Source organism: Notechis scutatus, chromosome 2 (assembly GCF_049901735.1).
Source record: "Notechis scutatus isolate UNSWTSFEM ecotype Mainland chromosome 2, rNotScu1.2, whole genome shotgun sequence".
NCBI lineage: Eukaryota > Metazoa > Chordata > Lepidosauria > Squamata > Elapidae > Notechis > Notechis scutatus.
The window spans coordinates 148,824,851-148,844,566 of NC_142010.1; the positions used below are offsets into that span (position 1 = coordinate 148,824,851).

Below are 19,716 nucleotides of genomic sequence, written 5' to 3' on the forward strand. Positions count from 1 at the left end.
AGCAGATCAGCCTTAGATATGTATCAACTACAATTAATCTTGGGTCTGGGATAAACCAATTTAAGAATGCAAGTCATCTGTCCCAGAAAATCACGTTTTATATATTCTGAAAACATTTGCACTAAAGAACCAGTTTTGCCCTCTGGGGATTCATCCTGTCTCAGTTTGGCTTCTGGGCATTCATATGGCAGGAAATGCCAGATACAACTCCATCTTGACCGAGTGAGTCAAAGCCCTGGTAACCTCTACACGAGATCACTACAATGCACCACATCAGAAACATTGTTTGAAAGCTGCTCCAAATCTAGTACAGGTAGTCCTTGGTTAACAATGGTACTTGGGACCAGTAACTCCACTGCTAAGTGGCACTGTCATAAAGCATGATATCCTGTGACTGGCTCATCTTACAGTGACAGGTAAGGCAAATCTTGGTGTCGTCATTAGATGAATTCTGTGTGATCGCAGCATCCCATAGTCACACGATCACCATTTGAGACCTCCAGCTCGTTTTCTTATTTACTTTGTTTGTTGGAAGCCAATAGTGAAGGTTGCATATGGCGATGTTCACTCAAATGGCAAAACTAATGCTGACAAGATTCAATTGATTTGATTGATGAGTATAAGAGCTCACAGAAGAAGCTAATATTTTGAGAACTTACAGAATTCTTATAGAGAACTTACCTGTGATAAATTCATCATCAAATAAAAATTGATGGACTTTTTGTTTTAACTAAAGGAAATAATAGGTAGGGATAATCTTCGACTTACAACCACAATTGGGGCCAGAATTTCCATTATAAGTCACTGTAGTCATAAAGTGAATCTGTCTTTCCCAATTGACTGCTGCCAAGTGCCAGCTGGGAAGCTTGCTGTCATGTGACCCACAAGATGCTGCAACCATCACAAAGAAAAGTCTTGCAGCAAAGTTTGGATTGCAATCACATGGTTGTGGGGGTGGTAGGACGGTTATAACTTCAAGGAGAGTTCATAGGCCACTTTTCCCAAGGCTATCAATAACGTAGAGTTCTCATTAAACAAACAGTTGTAAGTCAAGTGGACTAGAACAGTGGTCGCCAACCAGTGGGCCAGGGACCACTGGTGGTCCACAAGAAAAATTTGGTGGTCTGCAGAGAAATGTCACCCCCAAAGTAATTAATCCAGGCTGCACAGGAATACAAGGCTGCACCACCCACATGGCCCACGGGAGCACAAGGCGGAGTGGGGGGAACTTGGTCCACTTGTCTTGCCTGGCCACCGGGCTGCTTTCTTCTTCTGCTTTTGGCTGCACGCAAGGAAAGCAGCAAAAGTCTTTCTTTCTCTCCCCCAAACTCCACCGGAAATGAGTCTTTGGGACCCTGCAAGGCATCCTGTTCCAAGAGGCTGCGCTGGCAAAGACTCATTTCTGGCAGTGTTTGGGGAAGAGAAAGAAAGACTTCTGCTGCTTCTGCTGCTTTCCTTGCATGAAGCCAAAAGTCTCTCTCTGAGAACGGAGCTGGAGACAGTATCCTGTGATCGCAAATAAAGAAAGATCCATCGATAGGAAAATGGGGCGGGGAATTTTCCTGCAGCCTTTTTTGGGGATTTTCCCAGGGTCTCTGGTCCGCAAGATTTAAAAATTTGAGTTTGGTGGTCCCTGAGGTCCAAAAGGTAGGCAACCTCTGGACTAGAAGACCTCCAAGGTCCCTTTCAACTCTATTCTTCAGTACTCTGTATTCAAGGACTGCCTGCAATTTAAATCCTTCTCTAGCTTGGACAGATTTGTAGAAAACAGGGAATTATTTTCCATCACAAATTACTTTTGTATTTAAAGAAGAACTAATCCCCGCCAAAATATGAGGGAATAACTGATGTACCTTGAGAGAACTTCTATTTGTGAGCTGTGATCAGGAAGAAATTCTTCCCAAAAAGGTTTTATCATATTTTATAGCTACAAGTGTTTCTTCACATTAAGAGACTAATTGTTGTTTGATCAATCCGTGGCAGTTAGCAAAATATATGAATTAAAAGATATCCATTGCACTGTCCAACAGAAATACAGAAGACTTCCTGTATAAAAGTAGAGCCTTTAGGCTGATACTAGCCAGCCTTGAGATAAACTACATAACAGATTCAGATTGTGCCTCAGCAGGGATCAAATAATAAAAAAAAACAACCTGGACAAGACAAAGATTATTCACTCATTCAAATGTAACCAGATTATAATTCTTGTTACACTCAAAAGAGTTGATGAAGGACAGTGTTCTCGAAAGACAATTGCATATTCACCAAGTCAACTTTCCCATGAACATTTTGTCCACCGTGACCTGATTCTACTGTAGTGGCGTGTTTGCCAAGCTCAACAAGAAAGAAGAGAATTTTGTAAATACTTAATCATACTTAGTTACACAGCAACTCCACTACTGCTGTTAAAAGTTAAAAACAGATTCATTTGCCTTTCATATTTGTTAATTGCCTTTCAAAATTTTCTAATATGGTGCTCAGGAAAAGGAAACTCAGCTATTAACTACAGTGACAAAAATACGACAGCTAGGAATTTGAAACCTGTTGGCATAATGCTAGCCAACAATGTTTCAAATCCTTCCCTCAAAACAATTCCTTCAAATATTTTACAGCAGTTACTGTATCTGAGTCCTTGACAAGGCAAAACTTAAGTAAATGTAGGGTGCCTACTGTATCGAAAGAGGCAGCAAAGAAATGAGACCAATTAACTGTTTGTATTCCTTACTGAAGATGAAGGAACTGGAAATCTTACTAAAGCGAGAGAGACTTAGCCATACAACAAATATGTAGGTTGTAGTCAAAGCACTTGGAAACTATTATTAACAATCTTAAATTTTACAGAGTCCCCTTTGCTTTTGGAATCCTCAGACTGAGAAGGTCAGCAAGAATCAGTTCTAAGAAACTATACAATTGCTAGATGTAGATAGATCAAGAAAGATTTATGCAAGGTTCCTGACTTATGGAAACTAATATAGTGAGTACCCAGACATGAAAGAGAATTGAGTTCCTGCAGAACCAGAGTATATACTGAGGTAAAGTGACTTGTTCTCTGAATGGGGTTGAAAAGTAAGGCCTCCTTAACATTTATAGATTTAATTTTCAATTCAATCCTCATTTTGCATTCTCTGCGGTATAACTTTAATTCTGGTATATGTTTAAATCCTGAAGTGACTTGAGTATTAATATTTATTTTCTTCAGGACTGACTGCAGAATGGAGAGAACTAGGGCAAACTAGAGGTTTTATTGTCTTGCCTCAATGAATAGTTCTCTCATTTTAGCTGAGATTTTTAACAACAACATCACCCCAAAGGATCTTTACAGTCACATTTTAAAAGTCAGCGTAAAAGTGATGGGTTTAATTTTATCCTTATTTGACAATCTAAAGATAGAAGTGTTAATCTGCAAAGGGGGGGGTTGGTTTGGCCCAAAGACAGATTTATTTTTATTTGAAAGTGGATGATCACAGTAACAGGGAACAACATAAGACTATGGTTTAGCAATTGAGGCAGTGTCAATAATTAAGAAACCCCACTTTAGGCAGATATGGTTAATATTTACAGCCATCCTTATATAAATGTGGAAAGGAATTAAATATTGATATTATCTGTCTCTCCTTTACTTTTTTGTTAATTCTACAGTTGAAAGGTTGACTACTACAAACTAGTACTAACTTTCATCCACCCAACCTGGCCATAAGATGCAAAAGTATTTTAAAACATTAATTACCAAAAGACAAAGATGGTGAACTTCACAAAAAAGATCACCTAACATAGATGGCATTTATTTATTCAGCATATGACATATTCATACATGGACTAGCAATATAAATTAACATTTCAACTAGATTAGTAGAACCCAATAAAATATAAATGTTAAAAAGATCTATGGTCAAATATCGATGTCTAGGCCAGGGGTGTCAAACTGGCGGTCCACGGGCCAGATGCGTCACTGGCAAGCCACTCCCACCCCAGCTTTGCGAAGGAAAAACATGATATGTCACATGACAGCAACGTGACACCGTGAGTCTACTCCAGACCATCTAACCATTGAAGCACAGCATCATTTATAGTTTTAAAAATATCAGCTAGTTCACTTCCTTGTGGTGCACCCTAGATAGCGCAACATCGTGAACTAAACAAGCTAGCAACTGCTGGCAGTCAGACTACTCTGTAGACTCTCCTGGCTTTCCAAATACATAGATGGCAAACAAACAGGAACGGAACTGAAAAAGGTTTTGCTGTTTTAAATGGGAGAGGGGGGAGAGAACAGCATTTCGGATAATAGAAGTAAGTTAGGTCGATCTTTTTCTTTAAGTTCACCATCTTTGTCTCTTGGTAAATAATATTTTAAAATACTTTAGCATCTTATGGCAATTGCAAACTAATCAGCAATTGAGGTATTAATAGTTTGTCATACTAGTAGGGATCATCATGTACCATCTGCAATTGTGATATTTGAAGCCAGAGTAGTAGCTCAACCAAAATTCCTAGAATTATCATCTCAATTGATTTTGAGAATATTTAATGAAAACCTATTTACAGTTTGCAACCAATGTAGGCATGGGCCCATTTATTTAATTATAGGTTATATATTCCTTGTTACAGATTAACTGCTCTAGTTTCTATTAATTTTTATTCTTCTTATAAGAAATGCAAGGGAGTCTTACAGAATTACCTTTGGTTTTAATATCTCTATATTCTAGACAGCACTAAATTGGCTTTTAAATATCAAATGTGGGATTCTGAATTTTAGAGGGATTATATATAAGGCATCTTCAAAAAGTCATAGCCAGAGACAAAGTGCTTCAGTTCTATTGCTCTTATAGAAATTTGCATTTAGTTGAGCACATACAAACAAGAAGCTGGAGAAAAATGCAAGTGTCTCTCAGATGAAACCATCGGGACAGCTAAGCAAAGAAAAGCAGCCAAAGCAGCAGGCAAATGGGAGGAAGCAAGGAAATTAAAAGCAAATTTCCAAAGCTCATCAAGGAAAGGCAACAAAGTTTAGACTTGCAAGCAAGGGTAAAATGATTGCTCAAAAGGCTCAGGAAAGCATTTCCGCAAGTCCAAAGGATTTGAACATTTTATGCTCATAAAAGCGGCCTCAAAAACTAGCAAGAGAAAGAACTGTCTCACCCATAAGGTGTTAAGAACAGATGGTGAGAATAAACAGAAAAGCTGTATACCAGCAACAAAGAGGCCCAACTTTCTCAGAATGACAAGGAAAGGGAAGCAGAAATAGAACCAGTCATCCTTCAGGAAGAAGTTGTGTAGGCAACTGCCCAAAAAAACCCCCAAGGCCGCAGAATTTCTTAGGCCTGTTTCACCCTCAATCACCACAGCCTTGTGTCGGAAAATTTGGGAAACATATACAAAGCCACAATATTGGAAATGAGCAGTGTTTATTCCACTGCCAAAAAAAGGGTGACTCCAAGGAATGCTCCAATTATTGCACAGCTGCCATCATCCTTCTCGCTATTTTCTCCTGAAGATTGTACTATTTACTTTGACTCACCCGCCCTCAAAAATGTTAGATCCCACCAGAAAATTCCCTAAGTGAGAAATCCCATGGGAAAATACCCGTCTCTCCCTTTTCCTTTAAACCACTCATTGCCGACAGCCAGAAAAGCTTATTGCCGGAGAGACCTTGTCTCCATTCATAAGGTACATTGTTTCATTGATCAATTAAGGCAGAGATATAATGTGACCTCAAAAAGCCACAGAACGGCAATAAAACTCACAGCGCTGGGATCACTCAAAGCACTGAGACCGGAGGCAGACAGAGACTGATTACAGAAAGCGAACCAGATTAAAAAGCATGAGAATTTCGCATCTATGCCCACATTTCTTACAACCAAGGAGGGCAGCAATAAGAACCATATGCCCCAGAGGAAATTCTCTACTGAAAAGGAAAAGATAAGATATGCCCCAGAGGAAAATATCTACTGATGAGGAAGATAACAAGCAACTCACATTTCTTTCAGAAACATAACACAAAGGATCTCAAATCCCATAAAAATCTCGCTAATGTACCAGTCAATGGCCAGCTACTCCAAAAACAAACTCTGTTGTTGTTTTTGGAATTAAAAAAGAGACCTCCCTACCAGCAGTTCATCTTACACGTTGAACACTTGCGCTCTTTTCCCAGCTTGGAAGAAACGGGACCCAGGAAAATACTCCCAACAAGATCATGCAATAGTGTCTGATGCCATCCATCAAAAAATGAATTACTAGATATTCAAGCTGGTTTCAGAATGGATCATGGCACTAGTGACTATATTACAAATTACTCTAAATCATGAAAAAAATCTCAAGAACATCTAAAGAACTTCTACATCTGCTTTATTTACTATAAGAAAGCCTTCAATTATATCAATCATTTGCTTTGGAGAGTCCTAGAACAGGGGTCCCCAACCCCCAATCCGTGGGCTGGCACTGGTCCGCATCATGCCAGAAACTGGGCTGTGCAAACAAGCAAAGCCCCATCACGGGATGCAGGCAGCACGCAAAACCGCAACTCCTCCAGTCCCCAGAAAAACCTTTCTCCATGGAACCGATTCCTGGTGTCCAAAAGGTTGGGGGCCTCTGTTCTAGAAGACCTGGGGGTGTCAACACATCTGGTTAAATGGATGCAGTCTCTTGTACACAGATCAGGAAACCATTGTGTGAATACCACATAAAGACACTGATAGGTTCAAGACAGAAAAAGAACTGTAGCAAGGTTGCATTCCTTCATTTTTCGTATTCAACCTGTATGCCGAAGTGATCATAAGGAGGTTGGAATTTGAAAAACAAAAAATCAGGGTAAAGATTGGAGGAAGGAATATCAACAATCTTTGATATGCTCACAACACAACTTTCCTTTCAGAAACCAAAGAGAGCTTGAAAGAAGGTCCAAAAAATTAAAGAAGAGAGCAAGAGATTTGGCCTCTTCCTGAACATCAAAAAGACTAAGCTAATGACCACTGTGGGGAATGAACATGTCACAATAACATTGACAATGGAGAGATTAGTTTTTATCACCTATGATGTGATATAAGTGATAAAGCAAAAAAAAAAAAAAAAAGCATGATTCACACTCTAATACAGAAAATCCTGAAAATGGAGATAGAAATGAAACCAGAATTTTTTTCTTTTGGAACTAAAGGAAAAAGAATTGGAGAAAAAAATTGGAACTCTGTTACTATATATGTTGACAGTAGCAAGACTATTGTATGCGCAAAAATGGAAAGACACCTACCTACCATAGAAGAATTGTTGCAGAAGTTGATGGAGTTGGCTGAAATGACTACTCTTGATTAAAGAAAAGAACATAAGTACTTTTGTTTCCACGTGGAAACCGCTTCTGAACTTCATGCTTAATGTGGAAAAGAATGAAACTCTGACTTTGGGTTTTACAAATTAGATTGATTGGTCTTTATAGAAATGACTTGTTCATACTATTATGGAAAAACAAAAGGCTGTGATTTGATGTTAATGCCTTATTTTACTATAACAGAGAAAGTTGGAAATCAATGCTTCTTTTTCTCCCCCCCCACTATCTTTTCTCACTTCTCTTCCCCTTTCCCCTCCCCCCTCACTGCTCTTCTACTTACTTTGTATTTTATAATACTTTATAACTTAATAAAAATGTTTTTAAAATAAAAATAAAAGTGTGCAAGTACACTTCTCTAGGATCGCACATTGATCAAAGCAGTGAGCGCAGACCAGAAATAAGAGTTAAATTGTACTGGGTCACACAGCAATGATGAGCATGAATTGCCTGGCAACTAAATGCAGATTAGACTGCACTATCAGGTTTCCCACAGTTACCTACAATTGCGAAAGTTGGAGTATTTAAAAAAAAAATTAGGCAGGAAGAAAATTAGTTTGTTTGAGCTGTGGTGCTGGAGAAGGCTCCCCACATTCCTTGGTCAGCAAAAGGGACAAACAAGCAAGTAGCGTGGAGTGTGTAAAACCAGGCATATTGTTGGAAGGCAGAATCATAAAATTCCATCTTACTTATTTCAGCCATGTCATGCAATCAAACTCATTGGAAAAGACAGTTTTGCTCGGAATGGTCAGTGATAAAAGGAAATAACACCGCCCAAAAGCACAGTTGCTAGACATAATCAAAGCTGACACCAGTCAGAGCATAAAACAACTGAAAGAAGCTGTAAAAGACTGGAAAATGTGGAGACAGCTGGTCCATAGAGTCGCTGAGAACTGGATATGATTGAATGGACAGCATCCTTGTTTAACAAAGATGGTTGGCAAGCCGGAACAACAATATGTATCCTATCTCTTATCAGGTATTTATTTTTATGGTTGGTCAAGGACCATAATAAACTTTTCAAAACAAGGTTTCCATACAATCCACCTCTCCCCAAATCACTTATTGTTAAAAAAAACACCCTACAAACAGTCAAAAATTTCTCCTTCACCTCATTGATTTCAGTATCTGTTGTTGCATATCTATCACCTTCTGCTGGCCATATGTATTGTGATTCTCATCCCCAGAATCAGGAACAAACTTGGCCAGGATCAACAACCAGAAAAGAAACCTCAAAAGAATGCAGATTACCACAGTGCTCAAAATCATCCCATTACTCACCACTGGAGGCTGAATTTGCTGCAATAGTCCTATTTCATTGTCTTCTGGATCATCAAGAACTACCACTTCTGTGCTTTGTGTTCCTGATAGTTTCTTAAATTGAGGGAATCCTGCTGATACCTGTAGCAACAAGAACAAGGTTTAATTTGGGAATGCCAACAAATAGGACTTTCTCAGACTTCTCGGTGCCCAAACCCTATTTCAGACAGCAAATCTGACATCAGATTTGCACAAAAGATATTTCAGAGGAAGCTGAAGCACAGATTATATAGAGAAATTAAAATACATGTGATTACAAGGCAGGCAAGACACCGCTTGAAACATCTCTTTAAATGCATGGGCCCAGAAATATTTCTTGTATGGTTGGAAATCCATTAAAATAAAGCCATAAGAACATAACATTAAATAGTTCCCTGCTGGATTGCATTCTTTGTCCATCTAATCAAGTAGTCTGTTCTCACAGTGGCCGATCAACTGCGCGCGTGCATGCACGCTCACACACACACAAATCCCACTTGTCTCTCAGGAGGTCACCTTCAAGGGCAGTCACGCTGCCATCAAGTCTAATGGTCACTGACCTCTAAGAATTGGTCCAAGTGTTTTTTGAAACCAGCCAAACCTGGGTGGAATAATATTGAGAAATTAAAGGAGGATTGAGAAATTAAATTTTTCCCAGGTCAAAATTTGGCAAACATCAAATTGTAATTCAAATTTGTTCAGTTCTAAATTGGAAGGATTGCTAAGTCTATACAAAGTCTATTATTTCAATTAAGTGGGTGATATCCTTTCCTTTTGTCCTACAGTTTCATATTCATACCATACTCTAGGTAAGGAGAAAGACTTGAATTATAACCAAAAATCATTTCACTAAGCCATCATGTTCCGGTAGGACTTAATGATGCTGGAACTGCTGGCCAGAAATGGTTTGCACTCCAATGGTTTGAGTCTGGTTCTGTGAGACAGAGTGAGCTCCTGTCGCTTGACCCCCTAGCTCCTGCCCACTCAGCAGTTCGAAATCATGCAACATTGCAAGCAGACAAATGGGTACCACTTCACTGGGGAAAAAACTAGAGTGTGGAAGCTGGCAACGGACCTGGCCAGACATGAGGCATCACAACACAAGGCAAGGCGAGACTGGTAGAGAAGTTTGGAAGACCCAGCAACCTGAGCGCTGTTACTTAATTGGTGTAAAACTAATTCACCCCCAATGGTGCACCAAGGATAGCAATCTAGGCTGTCAGGGCTACATTGTGTCTAGCATGTGTATATTTCCCGGACATTGTATGCCATACGCTAAATAAACAAATAAAAAATTCAGCAAGCAACCAGAACACTGAGGTGATTTAACAAGGAAAGACACCTTAAACTAGAGCTTACCAGAGAGTCACTGGATGCCTGACAATTCCCACCTGGTTCTGCATATTCTTGCTTGTTTTGGGGAGAGGTGGCAATAAGGAGATTGACTACAGGCAGTTTGGTATCTGGATCCTATGAGATACAAAATATCAGAGCCTATAAACGGAGGTTTTAAACCTAATGTTTCAAGCTACATACAAGTTGTAGTTTTTACAAAAAGAGACACAAGTGGACTCTCTACCACCAGCAGTATATCATTGCTGCTCTTTCTCAAGTCTAATTGTACCATGTTAACATGTTCATTTAATTCATTACTCTGTTGGAAAAAATCTTGCTCAGGACACAATACACACACCCACACCCACACCTGTGAGATCACTCTCTGCTTGACTTTTGAAAACTAGGTGTTGCATAGAAACATAATTAAAAAAGATAAAACATATTTTAATTAAGCTACCAAGTGGGTGTGAAAGTCAACAAAGGCCTTGCAGTTTCAAAGGAATACATGCACAGCAAAATCTACATTTTTTTCCTGCATATTACAAGAGAGAGAGAGAGAAGGAAAGATACTTGAAAAATTCAAGTTTGTTTGCAATTTGAAACCAGTTTTGGTACAGCCAGCAAATTTAGGAGGGGACTAAATGTGTGGCTTCTGCATGTCCCTCCTCCATTTTAAAGGAAGAAAAGCAATAAAATACTAGTGTACTGTACTAAAAAGCATCTGCGATGCAGTGTTTTCAAGAAAAATCAATGCCAAATAAGCTAAGCGAGAGCAGCTTTTGGAAATGATATGAACAAGAATGCCAGGTCCCAATCTCTGTCTTAGCCAAATGAACACTGTTAAAGATGAAAAGCTAGTGCATCCAGGAATGCCTGTGTTCTTTAAGTCAAACAACAACGATCTTCTAAAAATTTACAAAGCATGAGACTTTCAGGATATTGCCGCTCAACTTTTCCGATGCTCTCCTCCCACACACAGACACTTTCCCAAACCTATGAATCAGTGATCTTTATTAGTAAGTTATTTAAGTCTATTTCAGTGATCAGATATTCAGTTTTGTTTTAACCTCAATTACTCATGCCTTTTTCAGCACCTACCTATAAAGTAACATTCTGTTTTCGTTTCACCGTTGCTCCCTTTTTCAGGCAAGTGCAAACAAGAAGGTCTAACAAATATAGCAACTCCTTCTGCCCTAAGCATTTGACATTGGCGAAACAGGAGGAACAATTTAGGGGAGGAACAGTCGTATGTGTCTTAAAAGGTACCAGCTTTCACCCACCTTTCTTATGACTGAGATGGGAATGATGGGGTGGGGAGGTATATCTTGCTCTTGCTGGATATATGGTGGCACATTGGAACACTCCTTTATAGTTTGGTGGGAAGCAGAGGATATGGTTTTCTTCTTCAGCTTCACTGGCGGTGGCTGCAGCTTCTCCTGCTTAGGCATCTCTAAGCCCAGGGATTTGGGCACTTCAGTCCACTCACTGGTCAAAGAAGATTCCTTCAGTGCCACAGGAAAGGAAAGGAAGAGACATAAGCCACCTTATTATAGCCGATTTGTCTATCGAATTCAGAATCATACAGGACAATTACTGTGAATAATTCCACCAGAGTAGTAGTAATGGGCATCAACTGACATCAACTGGGAAACAAATTCTGCAACAAGCTCCCAAGGATGGGACAAGAAGCAATGGTGGAAGTTGTTATGAGGAGACCCAATCTGAAAATAAGGAGGAATTTCCTGACAGTGAAAATTATTAAGCAGGGGAACTTTGGATTATGGATTTCCTGTCTGGCCGCTCACAGAGGGTCAGATTAGGTAATCATACCTCTTCAGCCCTTATTCTTAACACTAGTACACCACAGGGTTGCGTGTTAACTCCCTTACTCTATATTCTTTATGTGCATGACTGCATTCCTACTCACGCTAGTAATACTATTGCTAAATTTGTAGATGATACAACAGTGGTGGGACTCATCTCCAGGAGGGGATGAGTCTGCCTACCGAGATGAGGTGGACCAGTTGCTTTCGTGGTGTGCAGACAATAACTTGTCCTCAACACCAATAACACCAAGGATCTTATTGTGGATTATAGAAGGAACAGATCAGACATCCAGCCCTTGCTTATCAATGGAGACCGAGTGGAGCAAGTGGCCAATTTTAAGTTTCTGGGTGTTACCCTAAAAGAGGACCTGGGGTGCCTACATTGCAGCCCTGGTCAAAAGGGCCCAGCAGAGATTATACTACCTGAGACTTCTCAGAAAACAACAACTGAATGAAAAACTGCTGGTGACCTTCTACCGCTGCACCATAGAGAGCATTTTAACTTACTGTACCTCTGTATGATTTGCCAATTGCACAGTGGCAGATAGGAAAGCACTCCAGAGGGTTAATGTCATTGCCCAGAAGATCATTGCCCTCTCCCCTCTTTGGAACAGCTTTAAAGCTCCTGCTGCCTTAAGAAAGTTCAAAACATTCTAGTGGGGCGGAGCTGGCGTCGCGACGATACGGCATGCGATCTTGGAGGTCTGAGATTGCTGCCAATATCTTTGCTCCTGGACGGTCCAAACGGATCTAAACTGTCCCGAAGAGACGGTGAATGTAAAGAGCGCATTCTGTCGATCCCAGGGATACCGCAAAGTCCCTGGTAGATCCAGGAGAAGCTCTTTTTTGCCAGCGGCAAAGAGGCAGCCATTAAAGCTGCTGAAGTTGGGACAGCTCCGAAACGGAAGAGGATAGAAAGAGAAAGTGTGCCAGTTTGGTGAGAATTTTTTCTTTAAGATTTAAAAGGACACCCTAAGGAAAAGAAAGAATCTGTAAAATTTCAGACAGAAGTAATTAAGCGGTAATTTTAAACGGGAAGTCCAATTAATCTTTTCCTTTTTTTTGCTGGACTTTTCATATATGATTTTTTTACTTTGAACTGGACTGATCTTTTTTCCTACCTTATTTTTTCTTTTTTGTCTCTTCTCCTTTTTGTCTTTACAATATTTTAGGCTAGAGATTCCCTTTTAGCTTTTTTTTTTCTAAACCTTTTTTCCTTTTTAATTAATTTTTATAATAATTTGTTTGGAAAAGGAGGGGGCAAGTGAAAACAGAGGAAACTTTGTAACACTGCCAACTAGAGGCTTAGAAATATTGTTTCTCTTTTTTTCTCTCTCAGCCAGAACAAAGCTGAGAAAGAATTCAGACTTCTTTTCAAGGACTTTGAGCCTGTCTGATAAGATAGAGGGAAGAGCGTGGGAGAGTGTTATTGCTGGTGCTCTTCTGGGTTTCTATCAGTAGCTGGAGTCTGGTGTTGAAGTATACAGAAAAAAGATGATAAGACTCTAGAAAAGAGAGCTATAAAAATTAACAAAAGCCTTGGACAACTAAATAGGTGCAGTGTGTTCTTTTTCTCTTTTTTAAGTTGGGCTATTCCTCACATCCCCTCCTTATTAGCTTATTATTTGTAATAGTTATTTGGATCTCTTGGACTTTTGGAACCTGCTTTTGTCTTTCTTTTTGCTTTTGGAGCCTAATGTTTACTTTTGTATCTTATTTTAAAGGAAAAGTCTTAGTATTAATGTTTTCCTTATTCTTTTTTTAAGGGAGTAGTCTTTTTTCTCTCTCCCTCTCCTGCATTTTTTATTTACCTTCCATATTTTTTTTTTGTGGCTCCCTTTTTTTTTGTATACTTTTTCATACCTGAGACTTTTTAATTGGACTAAAGTGTTGAAGAACCTGAAGAAATTTCTTTAGTTTTTTACTTTTTATTTTTCTGCCTTCTACAAGATTTAACAATTTTTTTCCTTTTTCTGTTTATGGTTTTTCTTCCTTTTTTGAGTTTTTACTGCTATTTAACTAATTGATTGGATTAAGGTATACAAGAACCTGAAGAAATCTTTTTTTTTCTATCTCACTTCTTTTCTATCTCACTTCTTTTTTTTCCACTATTTTTACTTGGATTTAAAATTGGTTATTTCACGAGTGGATTGGGGTCTAGAAGAACCTGAAGATTTTGAATTGCCTAAAATGAGCAGGAAACTAACAGCGGCTGGTTCTTCAATTCCTACTTCTTCCTCTTCACCATCTGGAGGACAACGCTCAATACAGACGATGTTCCAGAAAGAAAAAGAACAGGAAAAGGTGACATTGCAGATGATAATGTAAGGAATTCAAAGCATACAAGCAAGAACAGAGAATATTGAAAAGAGAATAGAAAAAACTGATGGAGAATATTCAACAAATGATGATGAAATATGATGAGAAATTCAAAAAAATTGAAGAAGATAAACAAAGAAATAAGAAGATTGGAGATATTGATGGCAGATTAACAGTGGTTGGACAAGATAAAAGTGGGATGCTGAGATGGGAGATGGATAGATCAGAATTTTATCTCAGATTTCAAAACATAGAGGAAGAAAAGGGAAAAAACTTAACTGAGATAATGATTGAAATCTTGGTTGAAGCTCTGGAAATAACCAAAGAGAAGATGATGGATGGAATAGACGAGGTTTTTCGAGTCTTCACAAGATATGCAATGAGAAATAGCTTACCAAGAGAAGTTCACATCAGATTTACAAAGAAAGCCATTAAAACACAAATATTGCAGATGGCAAGAGATAAAACATTGAAATATAAAGATAAGGAGATTGTGGTCCTAAAACAAGTACCCAGAAGAGTGAGAGAGATGAGAAGATAATACCGATTCCTGACTAAAATTCTACTTAAAAAAGAGGTGAATTATAGATGGCTGATTCCAGAAGGTTTAATGTTCACATGGCAAGAACAGAGACACAGAATTGACTCAATTGAGAAAGCTGAATTATTTTATACTGAATACTTTGGAGGGAGAGAGGAGACAGAAAAAGAAATGTCACTAATTGAATTCCAAGAGGATTGCCAGATAGCGACTGAAAAAGAAGAAGGTGCAGTAGGCGGAAAGGTGGAAGTTAAGGAACAACGTGAACCAAGATCTATGAGAACTGCTAAACCTAACTATAAAATATAATCATAGAAGAGAAAAAACCAATTACAATTAATACAAATGGACTTAACTCAGCTGTTAAAAGGAAAACTTTCCATAAATTAGAGAAATTAAAATTTGATATAATCTGCCTACAAGAAGTACATATTAAAAAGCAACATGAACAACTGTTGATACAGCCAAAGTTAGGGAAAACATGTACTTCTTTGACACAATGCAAGAAAAGAGGAGTGGTGTTATACAGTGGTGTTATACATTAAAGATATTATCCCAGCAAAATTGATCTATACGGATGACAATGGAAGATTACTAATGGTGGAAATAATGGACAATAATATGAAAACACTCCTGATCGCAATCTATGCCCTGAATGACAATCAAGAAGAATTTTATAGAAAATTACATATGAAAATAATTGAACTGGACTATGCTAATATCATTATGATGGGAGACTTTAATGGAATTGTAGACAATAAATTGGACTATACAATACAGAAAACAAGAAAGCAAAACAGAAAGACCCTCCCTAAATCCTTTTTTAAAATGACAGATGAAATAAATTTAAAAGATGCATGGAGAGAAAGAAATGCTAAGACTAAACAATACACCTTCTATTCAAACAGACATTTATCATGGTGCAGGATAGATATGATATGGATGTCAACAGAATTGTTAGCCAATATTCAAGAAATAAATATTGAAACAAGTATTTGGGCAGATCATAATCCAATAACAATTAAATGGAAAGGACAAAGAAGAAGATCTAGATGCACGTTAAATAATACTATACTAAAAGAAAAAGACTTCATACAGAGGATGGAGAAAGAACTGCCTTTTTTCTTTAAAGAAAATAAAAAAGAAGAGAGATCAACGCAGAATGTATGGGATACAGTGAAGGCATATGCCAGAGGCTTGATAATAGACTATACAAGGAAAAGAAATACCACGAAAAGACTAGCCTCTAAGACATTAGAGGATGAGTATAAAGAACTTGAAAAAGAGTTACAGAAAATACCACAGAAAAAGGACATTAAGTTAAAAATGGATATAATTAAACATAAAATGGGACTAATGGAAAAAGAAGAATTAGCACAGAAAATCAGAGGTGTGAAACAAAACTATTTTGAAGATGCAAATAAACCAGGTAGATGGTTAGCATATAAACTGAGAAAGGATAAAGAATCAAGGAAAATATTGCAATTAATAGATGATCAAGGCCAAGTTTGCTATGGAAGTAAAGAGAAGAAGGAAATTATACGAGACTACTACGGGAAACTATACACACAAGAGAATATTGACGATGAAAGAGTTAAATAGTACTTACAGAATGCTAACCTACCCCAGATACCTAAAGAGATTGAAGTAATGTTAGAAAGCAATATAACGATGATGGAGTTAACTGAAGCACTTAAGAAGCAAACCAATGGAAAGACACCAGGCCCAGATGGACTTCCAGCGGAATTTTATAAAACACTACAAGAATCGTTGAATCTTCCATTGCTAGAAGTTATGAATGAAGTTATGTTAAAGAATAAGATACCTAAATCATGGTCAGAAGCTTATGTTACACTTGTCCCAAAAGAGGAGGCTGACCCATTACAAATCAAGAATTATAGACCTATTTCCCTACTAAATGCAGATTATAAAATTTTTGCTTCAATATTGGCAGAAAGACTTAAAAAATACCTAAATAATTTTATTCACCCTGATCAAAATGGATTTCTGCCAGACAGACAAATTAAAGACAATATGAGAGTAATTTTGGACACTTTGGAATACTACAAGGCACACCCTGAAAAGCAAATGGCTTTGATATTCTTAGATGCACAGAAGGCATTTGACAATGTGAATTTGCGATTCATGTTATTACAGCTGGAACAGATGGGTTTTGGTAAAGAATTCATCCAAGCTTCTATTGCAAACAGCAAACAGCAAAGGTAATGATAGAGGGAGAATTAACAGACTCTATTGATATAAGAAAAGGAACAAGACAAGGGTGCCCACTGTCACCTTTGTTGTTTGTGTTAACCTTGGAAGTGCTAAACAGAAATATTAGAGAAGAAAAGGACATAAAAGGGATGAAAATTAAAAAAGAAGAATTTAAATTGCAAGCATTTGCAGATGATCTGGTTTTCATCTTAGAAGATCCACTAGAAACAGCATCAAAAATGATAGAAAAGATAGAGGTATATGGGAAGGTGGCTGGTTTGAAAATAAAGACAAAACAAAGATTTTGACAAAGAATATGTTATCAAGACAAAAGGAAGAACTGGCGGATGTATTGAAAATCCAGGTCACGAATAAGATCAAGTACTTGGGGATACATTTGACAGCAAGATGTAGTACATTAAAAGAGAATAACTATATTAAACTCAAGCAGCAGATAGCACTAGATTTGGCGAAATGGGAAAATTTACAACTGTCATTTATAGGGAGAATATCAACAATCAAGATGAATATATTACCCAGAATTTTATATTTGTTCCAAACAATTCCAGTTCGACTTGGAAAAGATTATTTTGAAGATTTAAAAAAAATTGTGTTGAAATATATATGGCAAGGTAAGAAAGCGAGAATAAAATTAAAACTTTTGCAAGATGCTAGAATAAGAGGAGGATTTGGTTTGCCTAATTGGAAGTTGTACTACCAAGCTACAAATTTGATGTGGGCTAAGGAATGGATAACATTAAGAAATGCTAAACTGTTGACATTAGAAGGACATGATCTGTTGTTGGGGTGGCATGCTTTTTTATGGTATAAAGCAGGGTCCCCAACCACGGAACATGGATCGTACCGGTACCCGTGGAACATTTTCTACCGGGCCGCCGGTTTTGCTGGAATGCCGCCATCTTGTTTTGATGAGAAAGTGCTTCAGTGAGCTTTCCGGTTGAAAGCCGGCGTTTGGGTCCTGAAGGAATCCCTCGCACCTTAGTTTCATCGAAGGGGGCGGCTTAGGAACAAAACTAAGGCGAGCGAGTTCTTTCGCACCAAGGCAAGGCAAGCCGGCGACCGTCAAGCCCATCGATAAGGTACAAGGAGGAGTTGAAGGTGGCGGGGAGCGGGGGATGGCTGGCTGGCGGTCGCTCGGCTCGCCTTGCCATGCGAATGCTGATGCAGATGCAGGGCCACTGATCATTTTTGTGATGCGGTGCCGGACCGTGCACAAAAAAGGTTAGGGGGCCACTGGTATAAAGGAACTAAAACACAGGGGTATTTTAGAAGACATTATATACAGGAGTCTCTGTGGTTAAACTGGGAGAAGACTAAAAGGCAATGTTATTTGAAAATTCCAGTCTGGCTATCGACTATTGAAGCATTTTCCTATCCTATAATATATAAAAAGGAACAAACAGATATGGTGAAATATTGAATGAAAAGGGTGAAAATTATGCAAAAATTAGAGGAACAAGGTATAAAGATGAATTGGTTTTCATATGCGCAAATACATTCAAGGTATGATAAAGGTTCTAAAACAGAAGGCTTCTATGATAAATTGACTGATTTAGATAAGATTTTGACAGGTACTTATGAAAAGGTGATTAAAAAATTGTATGGATATTTATTAGAAATTAAACTAGAAGAAGAACAAGTTAAAGAAACAATGATTGCTTGGGGGAAGAATTTTGGATATGGGATTGATCTAGAGAAATGGCAAAAATTGTGGTCTCAAAATTATAAAATGACAATGTCAATAGCATATAAAGAAAATTTGTATAAGATGTTTTACAGGTGGCATTTCCCCCTGACAAGAATAGCAAGAATGTTCAAGAACAAATCTGAAAAATGTTGGAAATGTCATCAGGTACCTGGCTCATATTACCATATGTGGTAGACTTGTGCGGATGCCAAAAAATATTGGACTAAAATCCACACATGGTTGGAAAAAATGACAAAAAAGCATATAGACTTGAAACCAGAGATATTTTTATTGGGAATTTTACCTGAAATATATAATAAAAAATTGAAATATCTGATTGTAAACGTATTAACAGCGGCTAGGATTGTATTTGCCAAAAACTGGAAAAATGAGAAAATACCATCACAGGAGGAAATTGTTAAGAAAATATTGGAATGTGCTGAAATGAGTAGACTGACATTTGAAATCAGAGAACAAGATGATAAACAATTTTATAAAATTTGGGATCTATTCTATCAATGGTTAGATAATAAAAATGAAATATGTAGATTTTTTAGAACATAATGAATATATAAAGATGTATTTTTTATTATATCTACAAAATGATTGTAGGAAAAATTTGAGATGATAATATGAACTGTCATAAAACAAATTAAGTAAAAAATGGATTATCTCGTAAAACATGAATGAATAATAGTATAGTCAAATGATTGATTAACAATGATATTAATGTATTTAATATTTGATTGACAATATGAGAATATATACAATGTAATTGTAATTGAAGACTACGAAGTGGAAGCACAAAACAATTTGTAAACCAACCGACACACTGTATGTACATATATGGAAGATGGCTTGATGTTTTTATGTTTTGTTTGTCTATGTTTGTCTTAAAAAACAATAAAATTTATATATATTAAAGAAAAAAAAGTTCAAAACATTCTCAAAGATCCATCTCATCCTGGGAACCCTTTTTTTTAAACTATTACCATCTGGCAGACGGTACAGAATAATAAAAACAAGGACAAATAGTCTGAAAAACAGCTTCTATCCCAGGGCAGTAGCTCTGTTGAATTCTGCTGTATAGTGCAGCGTTGGTGTGGTGTCGGGGGTTTCCAGTTCAATGTGTGAAGGGTGAAGGATGTGTGCTTGTGTT

General features: G+C 37.7%; 1 protein-coding gene across 31 annotated transcripts in view; it reads right to left on the reverse strand.

Moving 5' to 3' along the window:
• The window catches only part of LOC113422969 (methyl-CpG-binding domain protein 1), an 87,798-nt gene that overhangs the window by 2,118 nt on the left and 65,964 nt on the right, over positions 1-19,716 (reverse strand). For 29 of the 31 annotated variants that reach the window (XM_087956606.1, XM_087956615.1, XM_087956609.1 and 26 more), the window contains 3 exons: positions 11,230-11,451; positions 9,971-10,081; positions 8,594-8,713 (listed from right to left, as the gene is read on the reverse strand). In XM_087956606.1, the coding sequence (XP_087812732.1) occupies positions 8,594-8,713; positions 9,971-10,081; positions 11,230-11,451 (453 nt within the window). The remainder of the gene's footprint in view (positions 1-8,593; positions 8,714-9,970; positions 10,082-11,229; positions 11,452-19,716) is intronic. The other 2 variants (XM_087956599.1, XM_087956608.1) reach the window with 2 other exon arrangements.